The sequence below is a fragment of the Pogoniulus pusillus genome, chromosome 41, assembly GCF_015220805.1.
Source record: "Pogoniulus pusillus isolate bPogPus1 chromosome 41, bPogPus1.pri, whole genome shotgun sequence".
NCBI classification, from domain to species: domain Eukaryota; kingdom Metazoa; phylum Chordata; class Aves; order Piciformes; family Lybiidae; genus Pogoniulus; species Pogoniulus pusillus.
This window is the reverse complement of record NC_087304.1, coordinates 4,152,239-4,177,895: the sequence shown is the minus strand read 5'-3', so window position 1 is coordinate 4,177,895 and position 25,657 is coordinate 4,152,239. Positions and strand designations below refer to the sequence as shown.

The window sequence follows — 25,657 nt, the reverse complement described above, 5'->3', positions numbered from 1 at the left end:
CCTCCTCCACTCCTCCACTGTCCCTCTTGAGTGAGCATGGAATTGATTTAAGAGCAACCCACCAGCCTGTCCTCCCCTGCCTCCCAGAGCCTGAAGCCACCACACCCTCCCCTCCAGCACAGACAATGTGCCAGGGACCACCCCAGGGACCACCCCAGGGACCACCCCAGACCTTGGACACTGCTGGAGATGCAGGGTGTGAAGTTCCTGCTCCAGCAAGCTCCTAGCAAGCACAGTGAGGTGCAGGAGATGCAGGGCGTGAAGTCTCCACTCCAGTAAGCTCCTAGCAAGTGCAGGGAGGTGCAGGGAGATGCAGGGCATGAAGTCTCCACTCCAGCAAGCTCCTAGGAAGCAGAATGAGGTGCAGGGAGATGCAGGGCATGAAGTCTCCACTCCAGCAAGCTCCAAGGAAGCAGAGTGAGGTGCAGGGAGATGCAGGGCATGAAGTGTCCTCTCCAGCAAGCTCCTAGCAAGCACAGTGAGGTAACCTCAAGCTTTAGATAAGTGACTTCTGAAGATGACACCAAGTTGGGAGCAGATTTGGATCTGTTAGAGGGCAGGAGGGCTCTGCAGAGGGACCTGACAGGCTGCACAGATGGGCACAGTCCAGTGCCAGGAGTTTTAGCAAGGCCAAGTACTGCACTTTGGCCACAACAACTTCATGCAGTGCTATAGGTTGGAGTCAGAGTGGCTGAGAGCAGGCAGGCAGAGAGGGCCCTGGGGGTGGTGGGAGAGAGGAGCTGCAGAGGAGGCAGCAGTGCCCAGGTGGGCAGCAGAGCCAATGGCAGCCTGGGCTGGCTCAGGAGCAGTGTGGGCAGCAGGACAAGGGAGATTCTTCTGCCTCTGTGCTCAGCACTGCTCAGGCCACAGCTTGAGTGCTGTGTCCAGTTCTGGGCTCCTGAATTGCAGAGAGCTGTTGAGGTGCTGGAAGGTGTTTGGAGAAGGGCAGCAAGGCTGGGGAGGGGCCTGGAGCAGAGCCCTGTGAGGAGAGGCTGAGGGAGCTGGGGGGGTGCAGCCTGCAGCAGAGGAGGCTGAGGGCAGAGCTGATTGCTGCCTGCAGCTGCCTGCAGGGAGGCTGTAGCCAGGTGGGGTTGGGCTCTGCTGCCAGGCAGCCAGGGCCAGAAGAAGGTGACCCAGGCTGAAGCTGTGTCAGGGCAGGCTGAGGCTGGATGTTGTTAGGAAGGTCCTGGCAGAGAGAGTGATTGGCACTGGAATGGGCTGCCTAGGGAGGTGGTGGAGTCTCCATTCCTGGAGGTGTTTGAGAGGAGTCTGCAGGAGGCACTTAGTGCCATGGCTTAGCTAATTAGAAGGTGTTAGGCTACAGGTTGGACTCGATGATCTCAGAGATCTTTCCCAGCCTGGTTCATTGTGTGCTCCTGTGACTTCTCCTCAGCTTTGCTGAGCTCTCTTGGCTGGCCTGAGAAAAGTGATTCTTTTTTTTGCCCCTATTTTGTAAGAGGCTTTCAGAGGAACCTGGTGAAAAGCTGCCTGGCAAGCTTAGGTGAGAGGAGACCTTCACCCTTCAGCCTCAGCTGAGGGAGGAGGGCAAGACTTTTCATCACCATCCATTTGGAGAGTGAATTTGGGCTTGCTTGTTGCTATCATTTCATTCCCTGCACCTCCTACACCCATTTGCACCAGGAGAAAGCAAAGAGAAACCGAGCAAGGAGTAGGACAAAGGAGAGTCAGGGCTGGGCCATTCCCCATTCAACGCAGATGTGTTGGGGTTTGGTTTTGGTTTTTATCCACTGCAGGGATAAAAAAAAAGAGAAAGAAAACCATTCCCAAGAAACCATTTCAGATCCTTAAGAAGCTGCTGTGGAGGGGAGGGAGTGGCTGGGACACAAAGGCATCATTCTTGGTTCTGCTGGAAATGGGATTGCAGAGGAGCTGACAGCTCCTGGGGCTGGACATCCCTGCTGCTGGAGACTCACCCTACACAATGGCAATTCTTTTCCACTGCTCCTCTGGTTTTCTCTCTCGTGGTCTGTAAGCAGCTTTCCTCCCACTTTTAGGGCTCTCTTTCCTCCCCCTCAGCAGTTGTGCTGCTTCAAATGGCCCTGAGAGCAGTGAGAAAGCAGCCACAGCCCCCATGGCAGCTCTGCCCAGGGAAGATGCTGACCCAGTCTGAACCTCTCAGTTACCTTCCTCTGCTTCTCTTTGTCCTCTGCTATTCGTTTGTGCCTGGCTCAGGAGAGGCTGTGCCAGCAGCTCCAGGGTGGGTTATCAGCCCCTGGAAGGAGCACACAGCAGTTCCTTCCTTCCTGGGGTTCTCTCAGCCCCCGAGAGAGCTCTGGTGCCTGGCACCATGCCCGGCGAGCGGCAGCGAGTCTGGCACTGTGCTGCTCCTTGCATCACCACTGACTCCAGGGGTGCCAGCTGCAAGGCAGAGAGTGCAGAGGCAAGTTGCCATCAGCAGCTGTCACTCAGCAGGACAGGGACAGGCAGGTTCTTGAAGGAGCCTTGGCAGAACAGGGCACAACAGTGCTGCTGTTACAACCCAAACCTGATTTTAACCTGGAGCCTCTGTGGGTTTGGGCAGGGGCAGCTTTTAACTGCTGGAGCTGCAGCCTGAGCTCCCTCTCGCCCACACCAAGCTCTCACCCCCACACCAAGCTCCCATCCACAGCAAGCTCACACACATACAAAGTTCTCACCCACACGAAGCTCACACACATACAAAGCTCTAACCCACCCGAAGCTTTCACCCCCACCCGAAGCTCTCACACCCACACAAAGCTCTCACCCACACGAAGCTCTCACCCACACGAAGCTCTCACACCCACACGAAGCTCTCACCCACACGAAGCTCTCACCCACACGAAGCTCTCACACCCACACAAAGCTCTCACCCACACGAAGCTCTCACACCCACACGAAGCTCTCACACCCACACAAAGCTCTCACCCACACAAAGCTCTCACCCACACGAAGCTCTCACCCACACGAAGCTCTCACACCCACACGAAGCTCTCACAGCCACACGAAGCTCTCACACCCACACGAAGCTCTCACAGCCACACGAAGCTCTCACCCACACGAAGCTCTCACAGCCACACGAAGCTCTCACCCACACGAAGCTCTCACCCACACGAAGCTCTCACCCACACGAAGCTCTCACACCCACACGAAGCTCTCACCCACACGAAGCTCTCACAGCCACACAAAGCTCTCACCCACACGAAGCTCTCACCCACACGAAGCTCTCACAGCCACACGAAGCTCTCACACCCACACGAAGCTCACACCCACACGAAGCTCTCACACCCACACGAAGCTCTCACACCCACACGAAGCTCTCACACCCACACCAAGCTCTCACCCACACGAAGCTCTCACACCCACACGAAGCTCTCACCCCCACACGAAGCTCTCACCCCCACACGAAGCTCTCACCCACACGAAGCTCTCACACCCACACGAAGCTCTCACCCCCACACGAAGCTCTCACCCCCACACAAAGCTCTCACACCCACCCGAAGCTCTCACAGCCACACGAAGCTCTCACAGCCACACGAAGCTCTCACCCACACGAAGCTCTCACCCACACGAAGCTCTCACCCACATGAAGCTCTCACACCCCCACGAAGCTCTCACACCCACACGAAGCTCTCACACCCCACGAAGCCCTCACCCCCACCCAAAGCTCTCACCCCAGCCCCTGGGAGGCAGCAGACAGTGGTGCCAGTGCCCACGCACCGCAGCAACCCTGAGCCTGCCGCCCCGGCGGAGGCTGGCAGGTGCCCAGGCTGGCTCAAGCTCTGTCTCTCCGCAGTGGTGCTACAAGAGGGAGTGTGTGCCCTTTGGCACCCGCCCCGAGGGCGTGGATGGTGCCTGGGGGACGTGGTCCTCCTGGGGGGAGTGCAGCAGGACCTGTGGTGGAGGAGTCTCCTCGTCCGTTCGCCACTGCGACAGCCCACGGTAGGTGCCCCTCAGCATGGCACTGCCTGGGCATGGCTGGTGGAGGGGGCAGTGGGGAAGGCAGCTGCCAGCTTATCTGTTCAGTTGCCAGCAGGATCTTGACTGCTGCAGAGCCGAAGTGAGGGGCTGGGGGGGGGCTGCTGGGGGCTGCACTGCTGCAGAGCTGCTGCAGGTGGAGGGAGGAGATTCTGCCACTCTGCTCTGCTCTGCTGGGGCAGCTCTGGAGTCCTGAGCAGGGCACAGAGCAGGACCTGGTAGAGTGGGGCCAGAGGAGCTCACAGCAGGGCTGGCAGGGCTCTGCTGTGAGGCCAGGCTGAGAGAGTTGACCTTGGACAGCCTGGAGAAGAGAAGGCTCCAGGGAGGGCTTCTGGTGGCCTTGCAGTGTTGAGCAGAAAGCTGGGGACAGAGTTTTGAGCAGAGCCTGTTGGGACAAGGCAAGGGAGGGATGGTTTGAACTAAAACCAGGGAGATTAGGACTGGGGAGAAGGGAGGAATTTGTGGCACTGAGGATGGTGAGACCCTGCCCCAGGTGACCCAGAGGGGTGGGAGCTGCCTCACCCCTGGAATCATCCCAGGTCAGGCTTGAAGGGCTCTGAGCCACCTGCCCTAGTCACAGATGTCCCTGCTGTGACTGCAGACTAGAGATGACCTTGGCAGGCCCCTTCCCACCCGAACCATTCTCTGACTCTGTGTTTTATGGCAAGCTTTGGTGCTCCTTCAGCCTCAGGGCTGGCAGCAGCACAGCTCAGTGCCCTCAGCTGGCTGTCCCCTTGCTGCTTTGCCAGGCCAACCATCGGAGGGAGGTACTGCCTGGGCGAGCGGAAGCGCTACCGGTCCTGCAACACCGACGTGAGTAGAGCCAGCAGCAGGGGTGGCCTAGCAGGGCTGTGTCACAGCAAGGACCTTCCTAGCAGGGCTGTGTCACAGCAAGGACCTTCCTAGCAGGGCTGTGCCACAGCAAGGACCTTCTTAGCAGGGCTGTGTCACAGCAAGGACCTTCTTAGCAGGGCTGTGTCACAGCAAGGACCTTCTTAGCAGGGCTGTGTCACAGCAAGGACCTTCTGGATGTTAGGCAGAGAGAGTGATTGGCACTGGAATGGGCTGCCCAGGGAGGTGGTGGAGTGGCTGTGGCTGGAGGTGTTGAAGCCAAGCCTGGCTGGGGCACTGAGTGCCATGGTCTGGTGCCTGGGCAGGGCTGGGGGCTGGGTTGTGCTGGCTGAGCTTGGAGCTCTCTCCATACCTGCTTGATTCTGTGATTCTCCTCCTGGAACCCCCTCACAGGGCTGTTTGTGTGGAGCCAGGGCTGGGAGTGAGCTGTGCTGTGCCAGCAGTGTGCCCACAGTGGGGCAGGCTGAGCAGGATGCTGCACGCCTGAGCTGGCTCAGAGGGTGGCTGGGTGGGTGAGGAGTGGGTGGTGTGTGCCTGCAGGGCTTCAGCATCAGGAAGGGGCCCAAAAAAGATAAGGAGGTGAAGGAGAAGAGATCAGAGAGATCCAGCACAGAGATTTTCTCTCTGGAGGTATTCAAAACCTGCCTGGACATGCTCCTGTGTGATCTGGTCTGGGAGATCCTGCTCTGGCAGGAGAGGTGGACTGGATGAGCTTTGGAGGTCCCTTCCAGCCCCTGACATTCTGTGGTTCTGTGACATTGATTCCCTCTTGGGTGCTGCAAGTGCAGGCTGGGCAGGTGAGAGCAGCTCCTCAAATTCCCAGGGCTGAGAGTTGAACCTGAAGAGGAGCAGAGGAAGAAACTGTGCTGCAGGGGAGCTCTGGGGAAGCTTTGGACCTGGGAAACATCCACAGGCTGGTAGTGAAGAAAAGATGGTTCCTCACTGCTGCCCCTGGGCTTTGCACCCAGGCTTGCTCACCAGAGCAAAGGTGGTGTCTGCAGACAGCCCAAGGAGGGCCCAAGAGCTCCTGCCATGAGCCTTGAGCAGTGCCTAGCTTAGCAAGAAGGATGCTCCTGCCATGCTGTAGTGTCCAGGTGCCAGGGCTGGTGCCATCTCCTCCCAGGGTTGGTGCTGGTGGTGGCTGGGAGGGCTCTGGAAGCTCCTGCCATGAGCCTTGAGCAGTGCCTAGCTTAGCAAGAAGAATGCTCCTGCCATGCTGTAGTGTCCAGGTGCCAGGGCTGGTGCCATCTCCTCCCAGGGTTGGTGCTGGTGGTGGCTGGGAGGCTGCTAGAAGCTCCTGCCATGAGCCTTGAGCAGTGCCTAGCTTAGCAAGAAGGATGCTCCTGCTGTGCTGAAGTGTCCAGGTGCCAGGGCTGGTGCCATCTCCTCCCAGGGTTGGTGCTGGTGGTGGCTGGGAGGGCTCTGGAAGCTCCTGCCATGAGCCTTGAGCAGTGCCTAGCTTAGCAAGAAGGATGCTCCTGCTGTGCTGAAGTGTCCAGGTGCCAGGGCTGGTGCCATCTCCTCCCAGGGTTGGTGCTAGTGGTGGCTGGCATGCCTGGAGCAGCTGCTGGTCTCCTAGCAGAGGAGGGAGGCTGCTGGCAGCCCCCTGACCTCTGGCTGTGTGCCCACAGGACTGCCCAGCAGGCTCCCAGGACTTCCGAGAGCTGCAGTGTGCCGAGTTCGACAACGTCCCCTTCCGAGGGAAGTACTACAGCTGGAAGACCTACAGGGGAGGTGAGTGCCAGCCTGAGGCCCTCAGCAGGACCCCAGCAGGGCTGGGCAGGGGCTTCCATGCCCCCCAGCTCCCTGCAGGGACAGGCCTTGTGCTCCAGTGGTCTGCTGGGCTGGTAGTCACCGTGTCCCCTAGTCCTGTAGGTTGGGAAGGGACCTTCAAGCTGCCATGGGCAGGGACACCTCTCACCAGCCCAGGCTGCTCAAGGTCCCATCCAGCCTGGCCTTGAACACCTCCAGAGAGGGGGCAATGTCTGGGCAGCCTGTCCCAGTCTCTCCCCACCCTCACTGGCAAGAATTTCTTCCTCCTCTCCAGCCTCCATCTCCCCTCTCCCAGCTCAAAGCTGTTGTCCCTTTTCCTGGCACTTCCAGCCCTTGTCACGAGTCCCTCTCCAGCTCTCCTGGGTCCTGGAGTCCACTTCAGGTCCTGGCAGGGTGCTCTAAGGTCTCCCTGGAGCCTTCTCCAGGCTGAACAGCCCCAACTCTCCCAGCCTGTCTCCATAGGGGAGGTTCTCCACCCTTCTGAGCATCTTCATAGCCTCCTCTGGGCATGCTCCAGCAGCTCCAGGTCCTTGTTGTGTTGAGGTTTGAGGGCAGGCACAAGCCCCTGCTGATGGCAGCTCCCTGGTGAGGAGATGGGGCAGGAGGAGGCCTCTGTAGCAGGAATCTCTTCCTACTGAGGCAGAGCAGATCTCCTCTGTGGAGTTAAATGAGCTTGCCTGGGGAAATCCTCCCCAGCTGGGTAAATAAGCACAGCTCCCAGCTGCAGCAGATGTGCTGAGCCTGCAGGGGATGGATCCATAGGACTGGGAGAAAACTGCAAAGCAGGAAAGTCACAGAAAAGCTTCCCAAGGGGGAAACACAACCCCCAGGGCTGCATCTGCCCTCTCTTGGATCTCTCTCCCTCTTCCAGGCATGGCCCAGTGGTTTGAATCCTGGGGATGGTTGCCCCAGTTGAACTTCAGCCCTTGAACTGAGCAGCCTGTGCTGGTGGGTGGTGTCCCTGCCCGTGGCAGGGGCATTAGATCATCTTCCAGGTGCCTGCCAACCCAAACCATTGCCCAGGAGCACAATGTCCAGGCAGGTTTTGAAAGCCTCATGACTGCTGCTGGTGCCTGCAGGACTCGACTGCCACAGCCCAGGCTTGCTTCTTGCTGCCAGGCTCCTGCAGGCTGTGGGATGATGTCCTTGGGATGCTCAGGAGAGGCAGGAAAAGCCAAGATCTGCTCCAGCATTTGCTCAAGTCCAGTCATGGGGGCAGGAAACTGCTCTGCTCCTATCTGCTTCCATAAGCAGTCCCAAGTCCTGCTCCCAGGCACTGTGAGGCAATGTCCTGCTCTCCAGGCTCTGTTCCTTTGGCAGAAGGTGGTGGGGAGCAGGGTGGGGAGCAGGAGTTCTTCAACCTCCTTCCCTTGTCCTCATCTTTGCCATGCAGGACTCAGTCCCCAGCAGCCAGGAAGAGGAAGCCATGGCCTGGCAGCTGCTCTAGCAGTTGCTCTGCTCTAGGAGCTGAAAAGCCTTGGGCAAGTGGCTTAAGAGCTGCTGCCTCAGCTTCCCTCTCTGTAAAACAGGCATGAGGCTGTTGGCAGCCCTCCTAAAGTGCCAGGAGATGCAGCAGAGACCAACCCCAGAGAAGAACAAGTCAGTTTGTGTCCTTCCCTGGCACGTGGAGCAGGTATCTGCCAGGCTGTGCAGAAGGAGCTGTCCCTTACCATGGGCTGGTGTCCTGTTCAAGGGTCTTGATTTGGTGCTGATCAAGGAGAAGAGTGCCCTGGTTCCTCTGTGGGGCTTGGTAGGTTCCATCTCCTGGGCACTTGGAGCTGTGCAGTGAGCCAGGAGCAAGGATGGAGGCCTGGAGGAGCTCTGGGTCAGGCTCTTCCCTCCTTTCCTCTGCTGGGTGGCATCATGTGAATCTCTTCTCCTTGCCCAGGGGGTGTCAAAGCCTGTTCCCTCAACTGCCTGGCAGAGGGTTTCAACTTCTACACGGAACGAGCAGCAGCTGTGGTGGATGGCACACCCTGCAGGCAGGACTCCAACGACATCTGCGTCAACGGGGAGTGCAAGGTGCTGCCAGGGCAGCCTGGGCACGGGGAGGGGAGGGGCACAGCCCTGGGCACATGGGCATCCCTCTGCCCAGCACCAGTGTGGGAGCAGGAGCATGTCACAGAATTCCCAGCGTGGTGAGGGTTGGAAGAGACCTCTGGAGAGCATCCAGCAGGGCACTCACAGCAGCTTGCCCAGGAGCACAGTGCCCAGGTGGGGTTGGAAGGGAGCTCTGGAGAGCATCCAGTCCAAGTCCACCCTGTTCCAGCAGGGCACCCACAGCAGCTTGCCCAGCAGCACAATGGTCAGAGGGGTTTGGAAGGGAGCTCTGGAGAGCATCCAGTCCAGCCCCACTGCCCCAGCAGGGCACCCACAGCAGCTTGCCCAGCAGTACAATGGCCAGAGGGGGTTGGAAGGGACCTCTGGAGAGCATCCAGTCCAAGTCCACCCTGCTCCAGCAGGGCACCACAGCAGCTTGCCCAGCAGCACAATGGTCAGAGGGGTTTGGAAGGGAGCTCTGGACAGCATCCAGTCCAGCCTCACTGCCCCAGCAGGGCACCCACAGCAGCTTGCCCAGCAGCACAATGCCCAGGGTGGGTTGGAAGCTCTGCAGAGGAGACTCCACAACCTCTCAGGGCAGCCTGCTGCAAGCCTCCAGCACCCTCACACTGAACAAGTTCCTCCTCCTGACCAGGTGGAACCTCCTGGCTTGCACTTTGTGCCCATTCCCTTCTGCTGCTGCTGCTGCTGCTGAGCATTGCCTGGGGTAGGGCATGAGGGAGGGGAGTGAGGTGGAGCGCAGGGCTGGGGTCTGTAACGTGCTGCAGGTCAGGTGTGGGGGAGCAGAAGGGCCCCCCCAAGGGCCACTCACTGCCTGCTGCCTCCTCCTCCTCCTCCAGCACGTGGGCTGTGACCGAGTCCTGGGCTCTGACTCGAAGGAGGACAAGTGCCGAGTGTGTGGTGGGGACGGCAGCTCCTGCGAGACCATCGAGGGGGTCTTCAACCACTCACTGCCTGAGGGAGGTAGGCAGCAAGCAGCCTGGCACAGGCTGCCAGCATCACCCACCCACCCATCAGTCCCTCCTCCACATCCCCCAGAGCAGGTTTGGCAACCCCTGCCAGGCTCTCCCCACCCTCATGCTGAACAACTTCTTCCTAACAGCCAGGCTGACTCTCCCCACCTCCAGCTTTGCTCCATTCTCCACCCTCCCTCCCCAGTCCTGTCACTCCCTGACAGCCTCAAAAGGCCCTCCCCAGCTTTATACAACTCTCTGCAGTATTTACAACTCTGCAGAGCAATACAGAAGCTAAAAGTAATGCAGAGAGGCAAAACCCCTCCCCACCAGCAGAGCTGCCCAGGAGAGCTTCCAAACCAACTCCCTTCCTTCCTGCTCCTTTCCAACCTCCCTCCTTTATCTCAGGATCCCCCTTGTGTGCAGGGTGAGCTGAGAAAGGTCAGCAGGAGGTGTAAGAAAAGGACTCCTGGAATCAGTCAGGGTTGGAAGGGAGCACAAGGATCAGGCATTGCCAACCCCTGCCATGCCCAGGGACACCCTACCCTAGAGCAGGCTGCACACAGCCTCAGCCAGCCTGGCCTCAAACACCTCCAGCCATGGGGCCTCAACCACCTCCCTGGGCAACCCCTGCCAGGCTCTCACCACTCTCCTGCTCAACAACTTCCTCCTCACCTCCAGCCTCACTCTCCCCACCTCCACCTTTGCTCCATCCCCCCCACTCTTGCCACTCCCTCACAGCCTCAAAAGTCCCTCCCCAGCTTTCTTGGAGCCCCTTTCAGATCCTGGCAGGCCACAAGAAGGTCACCTGGGAGCCTCCTCTGCTCCAGCCTGCACAGCCCCAACTCTTTCAGTCTGTGCTCACAGCAGAGCAGCTCCAACCCTCTGCTCATCCTCATGGTCTTTCTCTGGACCTCTTCCAGCACCTCCATAGCTCTCTTGTCCCAGGGGTTGCAGAACTGGCTGCAGTATCTCAGGATCCCAGTAAAGTGCAGAGTGAGCTGAGAAAGGTCAGCAAGAGACTGAGGAGTTGGAGTTATGTAGGTTCAGGCAGAGACAGTAAAGCAGATGGCAGCCAGGCAGAGCCTGACCTGTCTTTGCTGTTGTCTCTTGGGTTTATACCCCTCAGCAAAAGCAGTAGGTGATGTAGGCATCACTGTTACCTTCTTCTTACAGCCAATGAGCTCACTTCTCCCATTAAAGTAGCCCAATTAGCCTCAGCCCAGCACACCCCTGCTGGTGGGGGGGACACAGGACAAGCAGGAACAGATCCCTTAGGGACACCCCCAGAGAACAGGACCCAGCTGCAAGCAGAGAGCAGCTCACTGCTGTCTGCCAGATGAGCAGCAGCCTGGCAGAAGCCACCAAGCTCCTTGGTGGAACACACAGGACAAGCAGGGGTAGATCACTTATGAATTAAGACCTAAGACCCTAGGAACTGAGACCCCAGAGAGCAGGACCCAGCTGCAAGCAGGGAGCAGCTCACTGCTGTCTGCCAACCAAGCAGCAGCCTGGCAGAAGCCACCAAACTCCCTGGTGGAATACACAGGACAAGCAGGGGCAGATCCCTTAGGAATTAAGACCTAAGACCCTAGGAACTGAGAACTAAGACCCTAGGGAGCAGGACCCAGCTGCAAAGCAGGGAGAACCTCACTGCTGTCTGCCAACCAAGCAGCAGCCTGGCAGAGGCCACCAAGCTCCTTGGTGGCACATACAGGATAAGCAGGGGTAGATCACTTATGAATTAAGACCCAAGACCCTAGGAACTAAGACCCCAGAGAGCAGGACCCAGCTGCAAGCAGGGAGCAGCTCACTGCTGTTTGCCAACCAAGTAGCAGCCTGGCAGAAGCCACCAAGTTCCTTGGTGGGACACACAGGACAAGCAAAGACATCCCTTAAGGACACCCCCAGAGAGCAGGACCCAGCTGCAAGCAGAGAGCAGCTCACTGCTGTCTGCCAACCAAGCAGCAGCCTGGCAGAAGCCACCAAGCTCCTTGGTAGCACAGACAGGACAAGCAGGGGCAGATCCCTTAGGAATTAAGACCTAAGACCCTAGGAACTAAGACTCCAGAGAGCAGGACCCAGCTGCAAGCAGGGAGAACCTCACTGCTGTTTGCCAGCTGAGCAGCAGCCTGGCAGAGGCCACCAAGCTCCTTCCCTCTTCCCCCAGCTCACGCTGCCCTCAAGCCAGGCTGTGGAGATGCCCACGGAGATCCCAGCCCCACAGCAGCTCCCCAGCACCTGCAGGCTTGGAAGCTGAGCACCACTGCTGAGCACCACTGCTGACCAGCTCTGGGTTGTCTCACAGGTTACGAGGAGGTGATCCAGATTCCCAAGGGCTCTGTCCACATCGACATCAGGGAGCTGAACCTCTCCACCAACTACCTCGGTGAGCTGGGGCTGGGGAGGGGACTGAACCCTTTGATCTGAAGTGTGGGAGAGGACCAGCAAGGCAAACCTCTCTCTCTATCAGGGAATGGGGTTGGGGATCTCAGCTTGAGTATTTGGAGGCCCTGGAAGGCAGCAGGGCAGTGTGCCCCTGGCATGTACCAGTGTGGCCCACACAGCCCTTGTCACATCATGTCACTGCCTCCATCCTGCACTCACTGCTTGGCAGCATAACCCATAGCAAACCCCACACCCCCTGTTCCTGGCCCCCTGTGCTCCTTGGCATCCCCCCTCCACCAGCATCTTGGGCCAGGGGGTTAAAACCAAGCCTTGCTCAGACTGTGCCTGGGCTTCAGCTTGCAGCCAGCCTCTGGCTGGTTTTCACCACGGGCAGCTTCACTTCCCCTTTCTCTGTCTGTCCTCCGAGCCGTGGTCGCAGAGGGGTGGGCAGAGTGCCCACTGCTGGCTTGCTGCTGGGAGCCTCTGCAGCAGCTCTCCAGGAGCAGAAGCCTGGCTAGATGCTGACACCCGTGGGAGGTCACAGCAGGGCTCTCCTGGTGGCATCTCTCCAAGCCAGGTCCCTTTGCTTGGTTCAGAGCCTCCCTCCCTGCCCAGCCCACCCCTACTGGAGGTCTCCTGGTGCCCACCCAGGCTGGATGTGTGTGCACTGGAGGCACAGCCCAAACTTGTGTCCCAACTGACTGCTGCCACCAGTCACTCCCACTCCAGGACCTGTCCCTATGCCCCAGCAGGAGCAGAGGGAGCATCCTCCATCCTCATCAGCCGCTGCACCCCAGAGCACGCTGGCAGTGAGGCGGTTGGCAGCAGCGGTGCGGAGCTGAGCTCCGGCGCAGCGCTGGTGGCAGGCAGCGAGCAGGGACAGCCTGGGAGGGAGAGCAGGAGCCAGGAGCCGATCCCCCTCTAGTGACTCTCTTGGGCAACCACAGCCAGGCTGCTGGGCACCAACTTCCTCCTCCTCCAGTAGCCCCAAGCAGCCAAGACCCAGTGTGCACAGCTGGATTTGAGTTGGGCTTCCTAGGGGCACAGCTGTCACCCTGCCAGATGTGCCCAATGTGCAGCATCCTCCCGCAGGCAGCTGGAGGGCAGGCTGAGAGAGGATGGAGGGGACATTGATCCCACCTCTGCTGGTGACATTCTGGCTGACCCTGACCCAGCCACCTGCTTTATTTGCCCCACCTGATCAATGCAGGGTGGTTTATTTTTGTGGCCACAGAATCGTTTTGGTTGGGAAAGACCTTTTGAGATCATCAAGTCCAACCTTAAACCCAGCACTGCCAGGGCACCACCAAAGCATGGCCCTCAGCACCACACCTCCACAGCACTGGAACCCACTCCAGGGGTAGGGACTCCACCACTGCCCAGGGCAGCCTGGGCTGAGAAGAAACTGTTCCTCATGGCCAACCTAAGCCACTCCTGGGGCAGCTTGAGGCCATTTCTTCTGTCCTCTCACTTCTTACTGGGGAGCAGAGCCCAAGCCCCAGCTGGCTCCAGCCTCCTCTCAGGCAGCTGCAGGCAGCAATGAGCTCTCCCTCAGCCTCCTCTTCCCCAGGCTGCACCCCCCCAGCTCCCTCAGCTGCTCCTCCCCAGCCCTCTTCTCCAGACCTTTCCCTCCCCACCTTTGCTGCCCTTCTCTCCACCTCTTCCAGCTCCTCAATGTCCTCCTTGCAGCGAGGGACCCAAACCTGCCCTGCTCTGCTCCTCCTGCCCCTCACTGCCCCAGGCAGCTGTGGTGGCCAGATGGGCTTGTGCTGGGCAGGCCAAAGCTTGCTGTGCAGTAGGACTGGAGGGGCAGGTGGGGCAGGGTCTCCCCCTTCAGCAACCCCCTGGCAAGGCTTGTGCCTGCCTCTGCCCCCTCGCCTCTCACCCGGCATGGCAGGGGACAGCGTCGCAACCCCCAGCTGGCTCCAGCCTCCTCTCAGGGAGCTGCAGAGAGCAATGAGGTCTCCCTCAGCCTCCTCTCCTGCAGGCTGCACACCCCCAGCTCCCCAGCCCTGCTCTACAGACCCTTCCCCAGCTTCCTTACCCTTCTCTGGACGCTCTCCTGTGCCCTACAGACCCTTCCCCAGCTTCCTTACCCTTCTCTGGACACTCTCCTGTGCTCTACAGACCCTTCCCCAGCTTCCTTACCCTTCTCTGGACACTCTCCTGTGCTCTACAGACCCTTCCCCAGCTTCCTTATCCTTCTCTGGACACTCTCCTGTGCTCTACAGACCCTTCCCCTGCTTCCTTACCCTTCTCTGGATGCTCTCCTGTGCTCTACAGACCCTTCCCCAGCTTCCTTACCCTTCTCTGGATGCTCTCCTGTGCTCTACAGACCCTTCCCCAGCTTCCTTACCCTTCTCTGGATGCTCTCCTGTGCTCTACAGACCCTTCCCCAGCTTCCTTATCCTTCTCTGGACACTCTCCTGTGCTCTACAGACCCTTCCCCAGCTTCCTTACCCTTCTCTGGATGCTCTGAGCCTGGCAGCTGTGAGGTCTCTTCCAACCTTGGTGATACTGTGATACTGTGATTTTTCCTTACCCTTCTCTGGACACTCTCCTGTGCTCTACAGACCCTTCCCCAGCTTCCTTACCCTTCTCTGGACACTCTCCTGTGCTCTACAGACCCTTCCCCAGCTTCCTTATCCTTCTCTGGACACTCTCCTGTGCTCTACAGACCCTTCCCCAGCTTCCTTACCCTTCTCTGGATGCTCTGAGCCTGGCAGCTGGGAAGTGCCCAGCTGGGGCTGGCTCTGGGTGCCAAGTTCAGGAGGTGCCTTTGCTCTCTTGCCCTCACAGCACTGCGAGGGGAGGGAGGGGAGTTCTACATCAACGGGAAGCTCTCCATCGACCCCCCGCGCCGCTTCGACGTCGCAGGCACAACCTTCCACTACAGGAGGTCCCCAGAGGAGCCTGAGTCCCTGGAAGCCTTGGGACCCACCAACATCACCCTCTTTGTCATGGTTGGTAACGCTGTGCCTCCATACCCACACCTGCTCTGGGGCTGGGGGTGGGGGGAGCAAAAAAGATCTTGCCCTGGTGAGCTGAGAGCTGAGTTAATCAGCCCCTGCTGCAGAATCAGTGTGGGTGGGGGGTGGGAGGGAGCTCTGAAGGTCATGCAGTCCAGGCCCCTGCTAGAGCAGGGTCATCTGGAGTAGATCACAGAAGGGTACATCCAGCTTGGCCTTGAATACCCTCAGGGAGGAGGCAGCCGCAGCCACAGCCTCTCTGGGCAGCCTGGGCCAGGCTCTCACCACCCTCACGCTGAACAACTTCTCCCTCAGCTCCAGTCCAACCCTGCTCTGCCTCAGCTCCAAACCATTCCCCCTTGGCCTGGCTCAGAGCCCCTTAGCAAAAGTCTCTCTGCAGCCTCCCTGCAGGATCCCTTCAGCTATTAGCAGGCAGCTCTAAGGTGCCCCTGGGTCTTCTCCAGGCTGCACACCCCCAGCTCCCTCAGCCTGTGCTCACAACAGAGCTGCTCCAGCCCTGGAATCATCTTTGCGACCTCCTCTGGCCTCACTCCAGCAGCTCAGTGTCCTTCTGCTGGGGACAGCAGATCTAGAGGCAGGATTGGAGGTGAGGTCACAGTATCACAGTATCATCAGGGTTGGAAGAGACCTCACAGATCATCAAGTCCAACCCTTAACCACAGAGCTCAAGGCCAGACAGGTCTGAGCAGAGCAGAGTCAAGTGGCAGCATCTCCTCTCCTGCCCTGCTGCCTGGGAATTCCTTCTCTGGTGGTGCCACCTCTGCACTGCTGGATGCCAGCATGGGTGTTGCAAGGGACTGGAAAGGGCAAATGGGGACATTTCAGCTGCCCTGGAGAGCACAGTGAGGTCACAGGGGTGGTGACAGCTATGACCACGCTGGGCTTTGGGGGCACTGATGCCCTGCTGGTGCCTTTCTCCGCAGGTCCTGGTGCGGACAGAGCTGCAGGGGATCCGCTACAAGTTCAACGCCCCCGTGGGGAGGGACAGCTCCAACCTGTACTCCTGGCACTACAGCCCATGGACCAAGTGCTCTGTGCTGTGTGCAGGGGGTGAGGTTTGACCCTGTGCTGGCTGGGGTTGGGGGTGGGGGGGGGGTCCATTCTTTCACTCCTGTGACCCCCCCCACAGCCTGTGCCTGTGCCTCGGGAGGCAGCACATGGATGTGTTAGATGGTACAAAGGGGCACTCAAAGCTTCTGCCCACTCCCCCTTTGGCACTCAGCCACGTGCAAGCTGGTGGCCATCAGCGTGGTCCTGAGGGCAACCTGGGTCTTGTTCTTCAGCTGGCTCACAGGCCTGGGTGGGAGAGGTGATGGAAGGTGGCATGAAATCCATTTCCTGGTGGGATGCAGGAGAGGTTAGCCCAGCACAACAGCCCCTCTGCCCTTCAGGTCTGTGTGGGTGAGAGCAAACATCACTGATGCTTCCCTGGATCCCCTGGGCTGGTTCCCTTGGGGACTAACAGGAAGGTCTGCAGCAAGTCTGGAAGCTGTGGAGAAGCTGGCTGTGAGCAGTGGAGCTGGCACTCAGGACAGGCAGTTCCAAAGCAAGAGCCCCAGCCTGGTCTTGGGTAGGCTTCCAGAAGATGCTGCCAACTCTTCTTCCAGCCACTCCACCCAGCACTGCCCAGAAGGGGTCACAAGGCCAAGGTCAGAAGAAGGTTATTGGAGGAGAAGACCCTTGGACTGCTTTGGATGGGTCCTCCCTGCTGGCTGCTGAGCCTTCAGCCGCCCCAGCCACCTTGTTCTGGAGGTGGTAGGGGTGCAGGAGCCCTTGGCTACAAGTAGTAGTAGAGAATGGCCATAAAGAAGTAGGTCCAGGCCTGCTGAGGTGCCAGCAGGGACGAGCAGCTTGTCCCATCACTTGCCCACGGGGCAGCAGGGCTGTGGGGCTCCTGCTGCAGCCTGGCTCAGCGCAGGACCCTCCTCTCTTGCCCCCTCACTGCTTTCTCTCGACAGGCAGCCAGGTCCAGCCTGTGGTGTGTAAGAAAGCCTCTGATGGCTCAACTGTCCTCAGCCACTTCTGCAGCCCCGAAAGCAAACCGCAGGAGCGGCAGCGGCAGTGCAACACCGAGCCCTGCCCGCCGGCGTGAGTGGAGGAGGGAGCAGTGCCCACGGCTCTGCCACGGGGAGCACCTCCACTGTGGGGAGGGGGAGGTGGAGTGGAGGAGGGTGGAATGATGCCCACGGCTCTGCCACGGGGGAGCACCTCCACTGTGGGGAGGGGGAGGTGGAGTGGAGGAGAGTGGAATGATGCCCACGGCTCTGCCACAGGGGAGCACCTCCACTGTGGGGAGGAGGAGGCAGGGTGGAGGAGGGAGGAGTGCCCACGGCTCTGCCACGGGGAGCACCTCCACTGTGGGGAGGGGCAGGCAGGGTGGAGGAGAGTGGAATGATGCCCACGGCTCTGCCACAGGGGAGCACCTCCAGTATAGGGAGGCAGGGTGGAGGAGGGTGGAATGATGCCCACGGCTCTGCCACGGGGGAGCACCTCCACTGTGGGGAGGGGCAGGCAGGGTGGAGGAGAGTGGAATGATGCCCACGGCTCTGCCACGGGGGAGCACTTCCAGTATAGGGAGGCAGAGTGGAGGAGGGTGGAATGATGCCCACGGCTCTGCCACGGGGGAGCACCTCCAGTATAGGGATGCAGAGTGGAGGAGGGTGGAATGATGCCCACGGCTCTGCCACAGGGGAGCACCTCCAGTATAGGGAGGCAGAGTGGAGGAGAGTGAAATGCCCACAGCTCTGCCACAGGGGAGCACCTCCAGTATAGGGAGGCAGAGTGGAGGAGAGTGAAATGCCCACAGCTCTGCCACAGGGGAGCACCTCCATCATGGAGACAGGCTGTGAAAGCTGAGGCTGTTGAGCCTGGAGAAGAGAAGGCTCCAGGCAGACCTCAGAGCAGCCTGTCAGGAGCATGCAGAAGGGAAAGGCAAAAAAGGAGTTGGGTTTGGGTTTGTTGTTGTCCAGGAATTGCTTCACTTTTGCCTCAGAGGACTTGAAAGGGCCAAAGGAGAGCTGAGGAGGGACTTGTGGCAAGGGCTGGGAGTGCCAGGATGAGGGACAATGGCTGTGAGCTGGGAGAGAGGAGAGTGAGAGTGGAGGTGAGGAAGAAATTCTTGCCAGTGAGGGTGAGGAGACACTGGCACAGGTTGCCCAGGGAGGTTGTGGATGTCCCCTCCCTGGACACGTTTAAGGCCAGGTTGGATGAGGCCTTGAGCAACCTGGGCTGGTGGAGGTGTCCCTGCCCACGGCAGAGGGAGTTGGAACTGGATGAGCTTGAAGGTCCCTTCCAACCCAACCCATTCCTTGATTCTATGATTCCCAAAATCAGGATCCCCTGCTACAGTCACCACAGGTGGCACCACCTTGCTGGAGCAACTCTGCAGTCGGTGGGGGGGGGCAATTTTCTCCTCTGCCCCCCACGAGCATGGCAGAGCCCAAGGGCATCACCACGGAGAAGGGTCCTTGGCGATGTGCATGAGGCTGCATCAAGGCTGCCTTGGTGAGGGAGGTACCAAGCCCTCTGTGTGGGCTCTCCACAGGGTGACCTCCTCCCTGCACTGCTGTCCTTGCAGACAGGAGCCTTCCCCAGCTGCTCCTTTGCTGCAGAGCAGAGTTTTGGTGCCAACCCTTCCCAAACCTCTTCCCACCCCTCCTTGGCTGGCTCGAAGGAGAAAAGGGAGACGCGGAGGAACCCTGGGAGCTACCTGGGGAAGCTGTGGCCATAGCAGCACTTGGAGCTGTGCAGAGGAGCATGGAGGGCATCCAGGGAGCACTCTGCCCCTCAGAACTTTGCTGTTTTGCCTGTCTGCAGCTGGGTGATTGGGAACTGGTCTGAATGCAGCCGGAGCTGCAACGAGGGCGTCCGCACGCGCAGCGTCTTCTGCAAGCGCAAGATCTCTGCCTCCGAGGAGAAGACCTTGGATGATGCTTCCTGCAGCCAGCCACGGCCAAAGATGCTTGAGCCTTGCAACAACCAGACCTGTCCTCCAGAGTGGGTGGCTCTGGACTGGTCTGAGGTAAGTGCTTAACATTAGTCCTCACCTGGCTGTCGGCACCAGAGCTCAAGAGGTCGGAGCGTGGGTGATGGCTGCTGGCCAACGGAGAGCCTGATGTGGGGAGCTGCAGCTCTGGAGGCCTCAGTACAGACCTGTTGGAGCTGGACCACAGCAGTGATCAGAGGGCTGGGTGCTCTCTGCTGTGAGGCCAGGCTGAGAGGGTTGGGGTTGTTCAGTTTGGAGGAGAGAAGGCTCCAAGGAGACCTCCTGGTGGCCTTTCAGCGCTTGGGAGACCGAGCAGAAAGCTGGGGGGACATATTTGAGCAAGGCCTGTTGGGACAGGACAAGGGGGGATGGTTTGGAACTGAAAGGAGATTCAGGCTGAAGGGGAGGGAGAAATTGGTGACACTGAGGATGCTGAGAGCCTGGCCCAGAGGTGGGAGCTGCCCCATCCTTGGCACCACCCCAGGTCACCTTATGTGGGGCTGTGAGCAACCTGCTCTGCCTACAGGTGTCCCTGCTGACTGCTTCCAGAGGGAGGACTCAGACTGGAAGAGCTTTGGAGGTCCCTTCCACACCAGTCTGTGGTCCTGACTCACATCCTTCTTGCAGCTAGGCTGGGAGCAGAGGCTGGGGGAGAGAGCAGCACTGCCCCTCTCTGCCCTTGGCTCTGCGCCCTGACCCTCTGTGCCCTCTCCTTGCAGTGCACCCCCAGCTGTGGGCCAGGCTTCCGGCACCGCATTGTGCTCTGCAAGAGTGGTGACCACACTGCCACCCTGCCCACCTCCCACTGCCACGAGGGCACCAAGCCCCCCACCAGCATCAGGTGCAACCTGCGACGCTGCCCCCCGCCGCGCTGGGTGACCGGCGAGTGGGGAGAGGTAGGCACCAGCCTGGCCGGGGGGTTGCTGAAGGAGGAGACCCTGCCCCACCTGCCCCTCCAATCCCACTTCCCAGCTGCCAGGCTCAGAGCGTGGGTAGAGCACAGGAGAGTGTCCAGAGAAGGGTGAGAAAGCTGGGGAAGGGTCTGTAGGGCACAGGAGAGTGTCCAGAGAAGGGTGAGAAAGCTGGGGAAGGGTCTGTAGGGCACAGGAGAGCATCCAGAGAAGGGTAAGGAAGCAGGGGAAGGGTCTGTAGAGCACAGGAGAGTGCACAGAGAAGGGTAAGGAAGCTGGGGAAGGGTCTGTAGGGCACAGGAGAGTGTCCAGAGAGGGCTGAGGAAGCTGGGGAAGGGTCTGTAGAGCACAGGAGAGTGTCCAAGAGAAGGGTAAGGAAGCTGGGGAAGGGTCTGTAGAGCACAGGAGAGTGCACAGAGAAGGGTAAGGAAGCTGGGGAAGGGTCTGTAGAGCACAGGAGAGTGCACAGAGAAGGGTAAGGAAGCTGGGGAAGGGTCTGTAGGGCACAGGAGAGTGTCCAGAGAGGGCTGAGGAAGCTGGGGAAGGGTCTGTAGAGCACAGGAGAGTGTCCAAGAGAAGGGTAAGGAAGCTGGGGAAGGGTCTGTAGAGCACAGGAGAGTGCACAGAGAAGGGTAAGGAAGCTGGGGAAGGGTCTGTAGAGCACAGGAGAGTGCACAGAGAAGGGTAAGGAAGCTGGGGAAGGGTCTGTAGAGCACAGGAGAGTGTCCAGAGAAGGGTAAGGAAGCTGGGGAAGGGTCTGTAGGGCACAGGAGAGTGTCCAGAGAAGGGTAAGGAAGCTGGGGAAGGGTCTATAGAGCAGGGCTGGGGAGCTGGGGGTGTGCAGCCTGCAGGAGAGGAGGCTGAGGGAGAGCTCATTGCTGTCTGCAGCTGCCTGAGAGGAGGCTGGAGCCAGCTGGGGCTTGGGCTCTGCTCCCCAGTAAGAAGTGAGAGGACAGAAGAAATGGCCTCAAGCTGCCCCAGGAGTGGCTTAGGTTGGCCATGAGGAACAGTTTCTTCCCCTGTGTCCCCATCCCTGGAGAGGTGTCAGAGCCCTGGAGATGTGGTGCTGAGGGCCATGGTTTGGTGGGACAGAGCTGGGTTAAGGGTTGGACTTGATGACCTTAAAGGTCTCTTGCAAGCAAAATGCCTCTGAGCCTGTGACCATTGCTGAGCCCTGGGGGCTCAAGCCAAGCCTCTGGGGAAGTGAGGTCACACTGCTCAGCTGAGCAAGCCCAGAGCAGGGCAAGGAAGCTGGGGAAGGTCTGGAGAAGAGGGCTGGGGAGGAGCAGCTGAGGGAGCTGGGGGTGTGCAGCCTGGAGAAGAGGAGGCTGAGGGCAGAGCTCATTGCTGCCTGCAGCTGCCTGAGAGGAGGCTGGAGCCAGCTGGGGCTTGGTCTCTTCTCCCAAGCAACAGGATGAAAGGAAACAGCCTCAAGTTTCCCCAGGTCAAGTTGAGGCTGGACAAGCCTTTGGGGGAGTGAGGTCCCACTGCTCAGCTGGGCTGGGGAGGTCCAGGAGAGCTGCTGGGGGGGGTGCTGGACCCAGCAGCCCTTTGCACCTCCTAGAGCTGGCCGTGGCCTCTGCCACCACACTGCCCAAGCCGTGGGGGTGGCTGCAGGTCAGTGCTGTGCTGTCTCCTGGCAGTGCTCTGCGCAGTGTGGCCTCGGCCAGCAGAGGAGATCCGTCCAGTGCCTGGCTCACACCGGGCAGCCCTCCAGCGACTGCGTGGAGGTCTTGCAGCCACCCAGCATGCAGCAGTGTGAGACCAAGTGTGAATCAGGACCCACAGACAACCCTGAAGGTGAGGGAGATGGGGGGAGGGGGCAGGTGGGGACACGGAGCACTGCCATGGGGCATGTGTGGGGGGGACACCAGAGCTGCACAGGCAAGGCTTTTGTAGGGGGAGCTGATGCTGGCTCCTCTGCTCCCAGGCCAAACTGGCAGGATGTGACCCTGCTGGCTGAGGGCACTGCACAGCTGTGAGGAGCAAAGGCTGAGAGCCCTGGGGATGTTGAGTCTGGGGAAGAGCAGCCCCAGAGGAGATCTGCTCAACAAGAGCTAAAGGGTGGGGGGCAAGAGCCTGGGGCCAGACTCTAGGCAGTGGTGCCAAGAGACTGGAAAAGGAGCAGCAGGAGCAAAGTGGAAGTCAGGAGATTCTGTGAGGAGAAAATTGTTGACCTAAAGGGTCCCAGATCCCTGGAGCAGGCTGCCAGATCCCTGCAGCAGGCTCCCAGATCCTTGGAGCAGGCTGCCAGATCCCTGGAGCAGGGTCCCAGATCCCTGGAGCAGGCTCCCAGATCCTTGGAGCAGGCTCCCAGATCCCTGCAGCAGGCTCCCAGATCCTTGGAGCAGGCTGCCAGATCTCTGCAGCAGGGTCCCAGATCCCTGCAGCAGGCTCCCAGATCCCTGCAGCAGGCTCCCAGATCCCTGGAGCAGACTGCCCAGAGAGGTTGTGGAGTCTCCTTCTCTGCAGAGCTTCCAACCCCTCCCTGGCCATTGTGCTCCTGGGCAAGCTGCTGTGGGTGCCCTGCTGGAGCAGGGTGGGGGTTGATCTCCAGAGGTCCCTTCCAACCCCTCCAGGCTGGGATGCTCTGAACTGCACCTCGACAGAGAGAGGCTTTCAGCAGTGAGTTTCTCAGCAGCTTCTCCAGCCTGGCTGCATCTTGCTGCCTGCCTGGCGAGAAGCTTCCCCCCCAGGGAGCAAACCAGATTCTCATGGCAACACTTAGAAGTTCCTGCGAGGGTCTCCTCGCCCCCCAGGGCAGCTGTAACCCTCCTCCTGCCCTCTGTCCCCCATGCAGAGTGCAAAGATGTGAACAAAGTGGCCTACTGCCCGCTGGTGCTGAAGTTCAAGTTCTGCAGCCGGACCTACTTCCGACAGATGTGCTGTAAAACCTGCCAGGGGCACTAGGGGCAGTGCCAGGGGCACAAGGGACAGTGCCAGGGGCACTCGGGGCAGTGCCAGGGGCACAAGGGACAGTGCCAGCTGCCGTGGGAAAAACTGGAAGGCAGAAGCTATGCCAGAGGCTCACCCAGCCATGCCCTCCCTCTCCACCTCGGGAATCTTCCCCTGGCTCCAGCAGACACTGGTTGTGCTTCCAGTGGGAGCTGGGCTTGCCCAGCCCCAGCCCCCAGACACAAGCAGCATTTGCCCCCCGAGCTTCCCAGGAGCCTGTGCCCACTCAAACCACTGCCAGCTGCTGCAAGAGACCACCACAGCCCAGCCCCACAGCTGCCAGTGGGTCAGTGCCAGCTGCTGCAGAGACCACCACAGCCCAGCCCCACAGCTGCCAGTGGGTCAGTGCCAGCTGCTGCAAGAGACCACCACAGCCCAGCCCCACAGCTGCCAGTGGGTCAGTGCCAGCTGCTGCAAGAGACCACCACAGCCCAGCCCCACAGCTGCCAGTGGGTCAGTGCCAGCTGCTGCAAGAGACCACCACAGCCCAGCCCCACAGCTGCCAGTGGATCAGTGCCAGCTGCTGCAGAGACCACCACAGCCCAGCCCCACAGCTGCCAGTGGATCAGTGCCAGCTGCTGCAAGAGACCACCACAGCCCAGCCCCACAGCTGCCAGTGGATCAGTGCCAGCTGCTGCAAGAGACCACCACAGCCCAGCCCCACAGCTGCCAGTGGATCAGTGCCAGCTGCTGCAGAGACCACCACAGCCCAGCCCCACAGCTGCCAGTGGATCAGTGCCAGCTGCTGCAAGAGACCACCACAGCCCAGCCCCACAGCTGCCAGTGGATCAGTGCCAGCTGCTGCAAGAGATCACCACAGCCCAGCCCCACAGCTGCCAGTGGAAGAGTGGTGGAGAGGGAGCAGCTGGGCAGAGCATGGCAGCAGGGACAGGACCTGGAAGCCTGATGTTGTTATTTATTAGTAGAGGACCCAGGTCCTGCAGGCACTGAGAGCCACCACAGAGGCACCACTTGCCCCATCCTGCCTCACCCTGCTCTGTGCCCACAGCCCAAGGGCTCCAGTGGGCATCATGGGGGCATCCTCAGGGAGGACAAGCACCCTCAGGGGCTGCTGCCCTTCCCTTGGTGGGCATCCCAGAGGAGACAGGGAGGAGGCTTCAGGTGCCACAGGTGCCCAGCATGGCTGGGTGCTGGATGAAGAGGAGCTGCTGTGGAGTGGGGGTGGGGCAGGAGCTGGGTGGGACGTGGAGTGGGGGGCAGGGAGCAGGTCAGGCAGGGAGCAGAGTGGGGACACCAGGTGAGCTGGGAGGGGCAATTGGAGGTCTGCTTTGCCTGGGGTGTGCCTCACTTTCCCTGCCAGCCCTGGTCACTGCCCTCACCAGAACTTAGCTCAGAGACAGCTCAAAGCAAGAGGCCAAGGCTGAGATGTGCCCAGGGCTGCGGTGGCCTCGTGGGTGCTCAGGACACGCTGGGCTGCAGGAGGCACAGGAGGATGCAGGATGAGACCTCCTTGGTCACAGTGTCCCCATCCCTGAGCCATGACCCAGGACCACTTTGCCTGGTCCTTGCAGGGCTCTCCCCACTGAAGGCTGTGGCCTCTGTGGCTGCTTGGCCTCTAAAGGTGCTTTACTTCCAAAGGTGCTTTGCCTCCAAAAGGTGCTTTGCCTCCCAAGGCAGGATGGGTGCTGGTCCCAGTGCCCCCCACTCCTCTGCCCCGAGGAGACCTCCAGTGATGGGAAAAGAGCAGGCTTGAAGCTGCTGCAGGTCACCTGCCAGCCACAGAGCCGTGGGCCAGCACACATCTTCCCCGTGGGGCACCACAGCCTGCAGAGGACACTTCCAGCTCTCCAAACCCTGCTTTTTCGTGACCACTGCTGGCCTTAGGATGAAGATTTCCCAACCCTTTCTGCATCACAAACATGGAGAACCTTGCCCGAGGCCATGCTGGCTTCCTCCGGGCTGGGGGAGGTCACCCCTAGGGTGCAGAGAGGTGAGCAACTCTCTGTCCCTTCAGCAAACCTCTCCACCCTGCCAGCCTTCCCTTGCCCCCCTCACCCAGCTGAGTCTTCACTCCCCAGCCCCTTCACAGCTTCTCTGGTGCCCAGCAACAACCCTGCCCTGGCTGTGTGCCCTCGCCGGTGCCACGCTCCCTGCTGGGGCAGTGGGGAGGGGAAGGGAAGGGAGGGCAGGGGAGGGCAGGGGAAGGCAGGGGAGGGCAGGGGAGGTTCTCACCTTTTTATCTAGATAGCTATATCATGAACAATGTTTAACTTACTAACTCTGAGGAGGGGCAACGTAACGGCATGATCTATAATAAAGGAGTAGCTACCACCCCCGGGTGCACCTCCTGCTGCTCCTCTTCTTTCTCCAGCAGCCAGCCTGGGCCCAGCTCATTTAGAATCATAGGCTCAAGCAGGTGGGAAGAGAGCTCCAAGCTCAAACAGCCCAACCTAGCCCCCAGCCCTGGCCAATCAACCAGCCCTTGGCACTCAGTGCCCCAGCCAGGCTTGGCTTCGACACCTCCAGGCACAGCCACTCCACCACCTCTCTGGGCAGCCCCATTGCTCCTAAAAGCATTTTGAAGCAAAGCTCCCTCCTGGAGCCACATCAAACTGTCACCTTGGGGCATCAAACTGTCACCTTGGACACCAAACTGTCACCGTAGGGGTGGAGGATGCTCTGAGCATCCCTGCCAGCCTCTACCCAGTGCCTCACCTGCTCACCCAGCACACGTCTGCAGCACAGATGGGGGTCACCCGTGGGTGGTGCCATCTCAATGCCCTCCCCCCCCCTCCACAGCAGCCAAGAGCCACCCTCATCCTCCCCACCCCCCTCAAAGCAGCTTGAAATGAGGAAGTGGGAGGAGGAAAA

The 25,657-nt window shown here is 59.9% G+C and overlaps 1 protein-coding gene across 2 annotated transcripts in view; it reads left to right on the top strand.

Annotated features, from left to right (window-relative positions):
* The window catches only part of ADAMTS10 (ADAM metallopeptidase with thrombospondin type 1 motif 10), a 65,463-nt gene extending 41,447 nt beyond the window's left edge, over positions 1-24,016 (top strand). For both annotated transcript variants that reach the window (XM_064175122.1, XM_064175121.1), the window contains exons 13-25: positions 3,776-3,921; positions 4,707-4,770; positions 6,441-6,543; positions 8,471-8,604; positions 9,483-9,606; positions 11,905-11,985; positions 14,784-14,947; positions 15,898-16,024; positions 16,933-17,062; positions 18,791-18,995; positions 19,679-19,855; positions 21,514-21,670; positions 22,671-24,016. In XM_064175122.1, coding sequence (XP_064031192.1) covers positions 3,776-3,921; positions 4,707-4,770; positions 6,441-6,543; positions 8,471-8,604; positions 9,483-9,606; positions 11,905-11,985; positions 14,784-14,947; positions 15,898-16,024; positions 16,933-17,062; positions 18,791-18,995; positions 19,679-19,855; positions 21,514-21,670; positions 22,671-22,780 — 1,722 coding nt within the window. In that variant the 3' untranslated portion in view covers positions 22,781-24,016. The remainder of the gene's footprint in view (positions 1-3,775; positions 3,922-4,706; positions 4,771-6,440; positions 6,544-8,470; positions 8,605-9,482; positions 9,607-11,904; positions 11,986-14,783; positions 14,948-15,897; positions 16,025-16,932; positions 17,063-18,790; positions 18,996-19,678; positions 19,856-21,513; positions 21,671-22,670) is intronic.
* Positions 24,017-25,657: the final 1,641 nt, after the last annotated feature.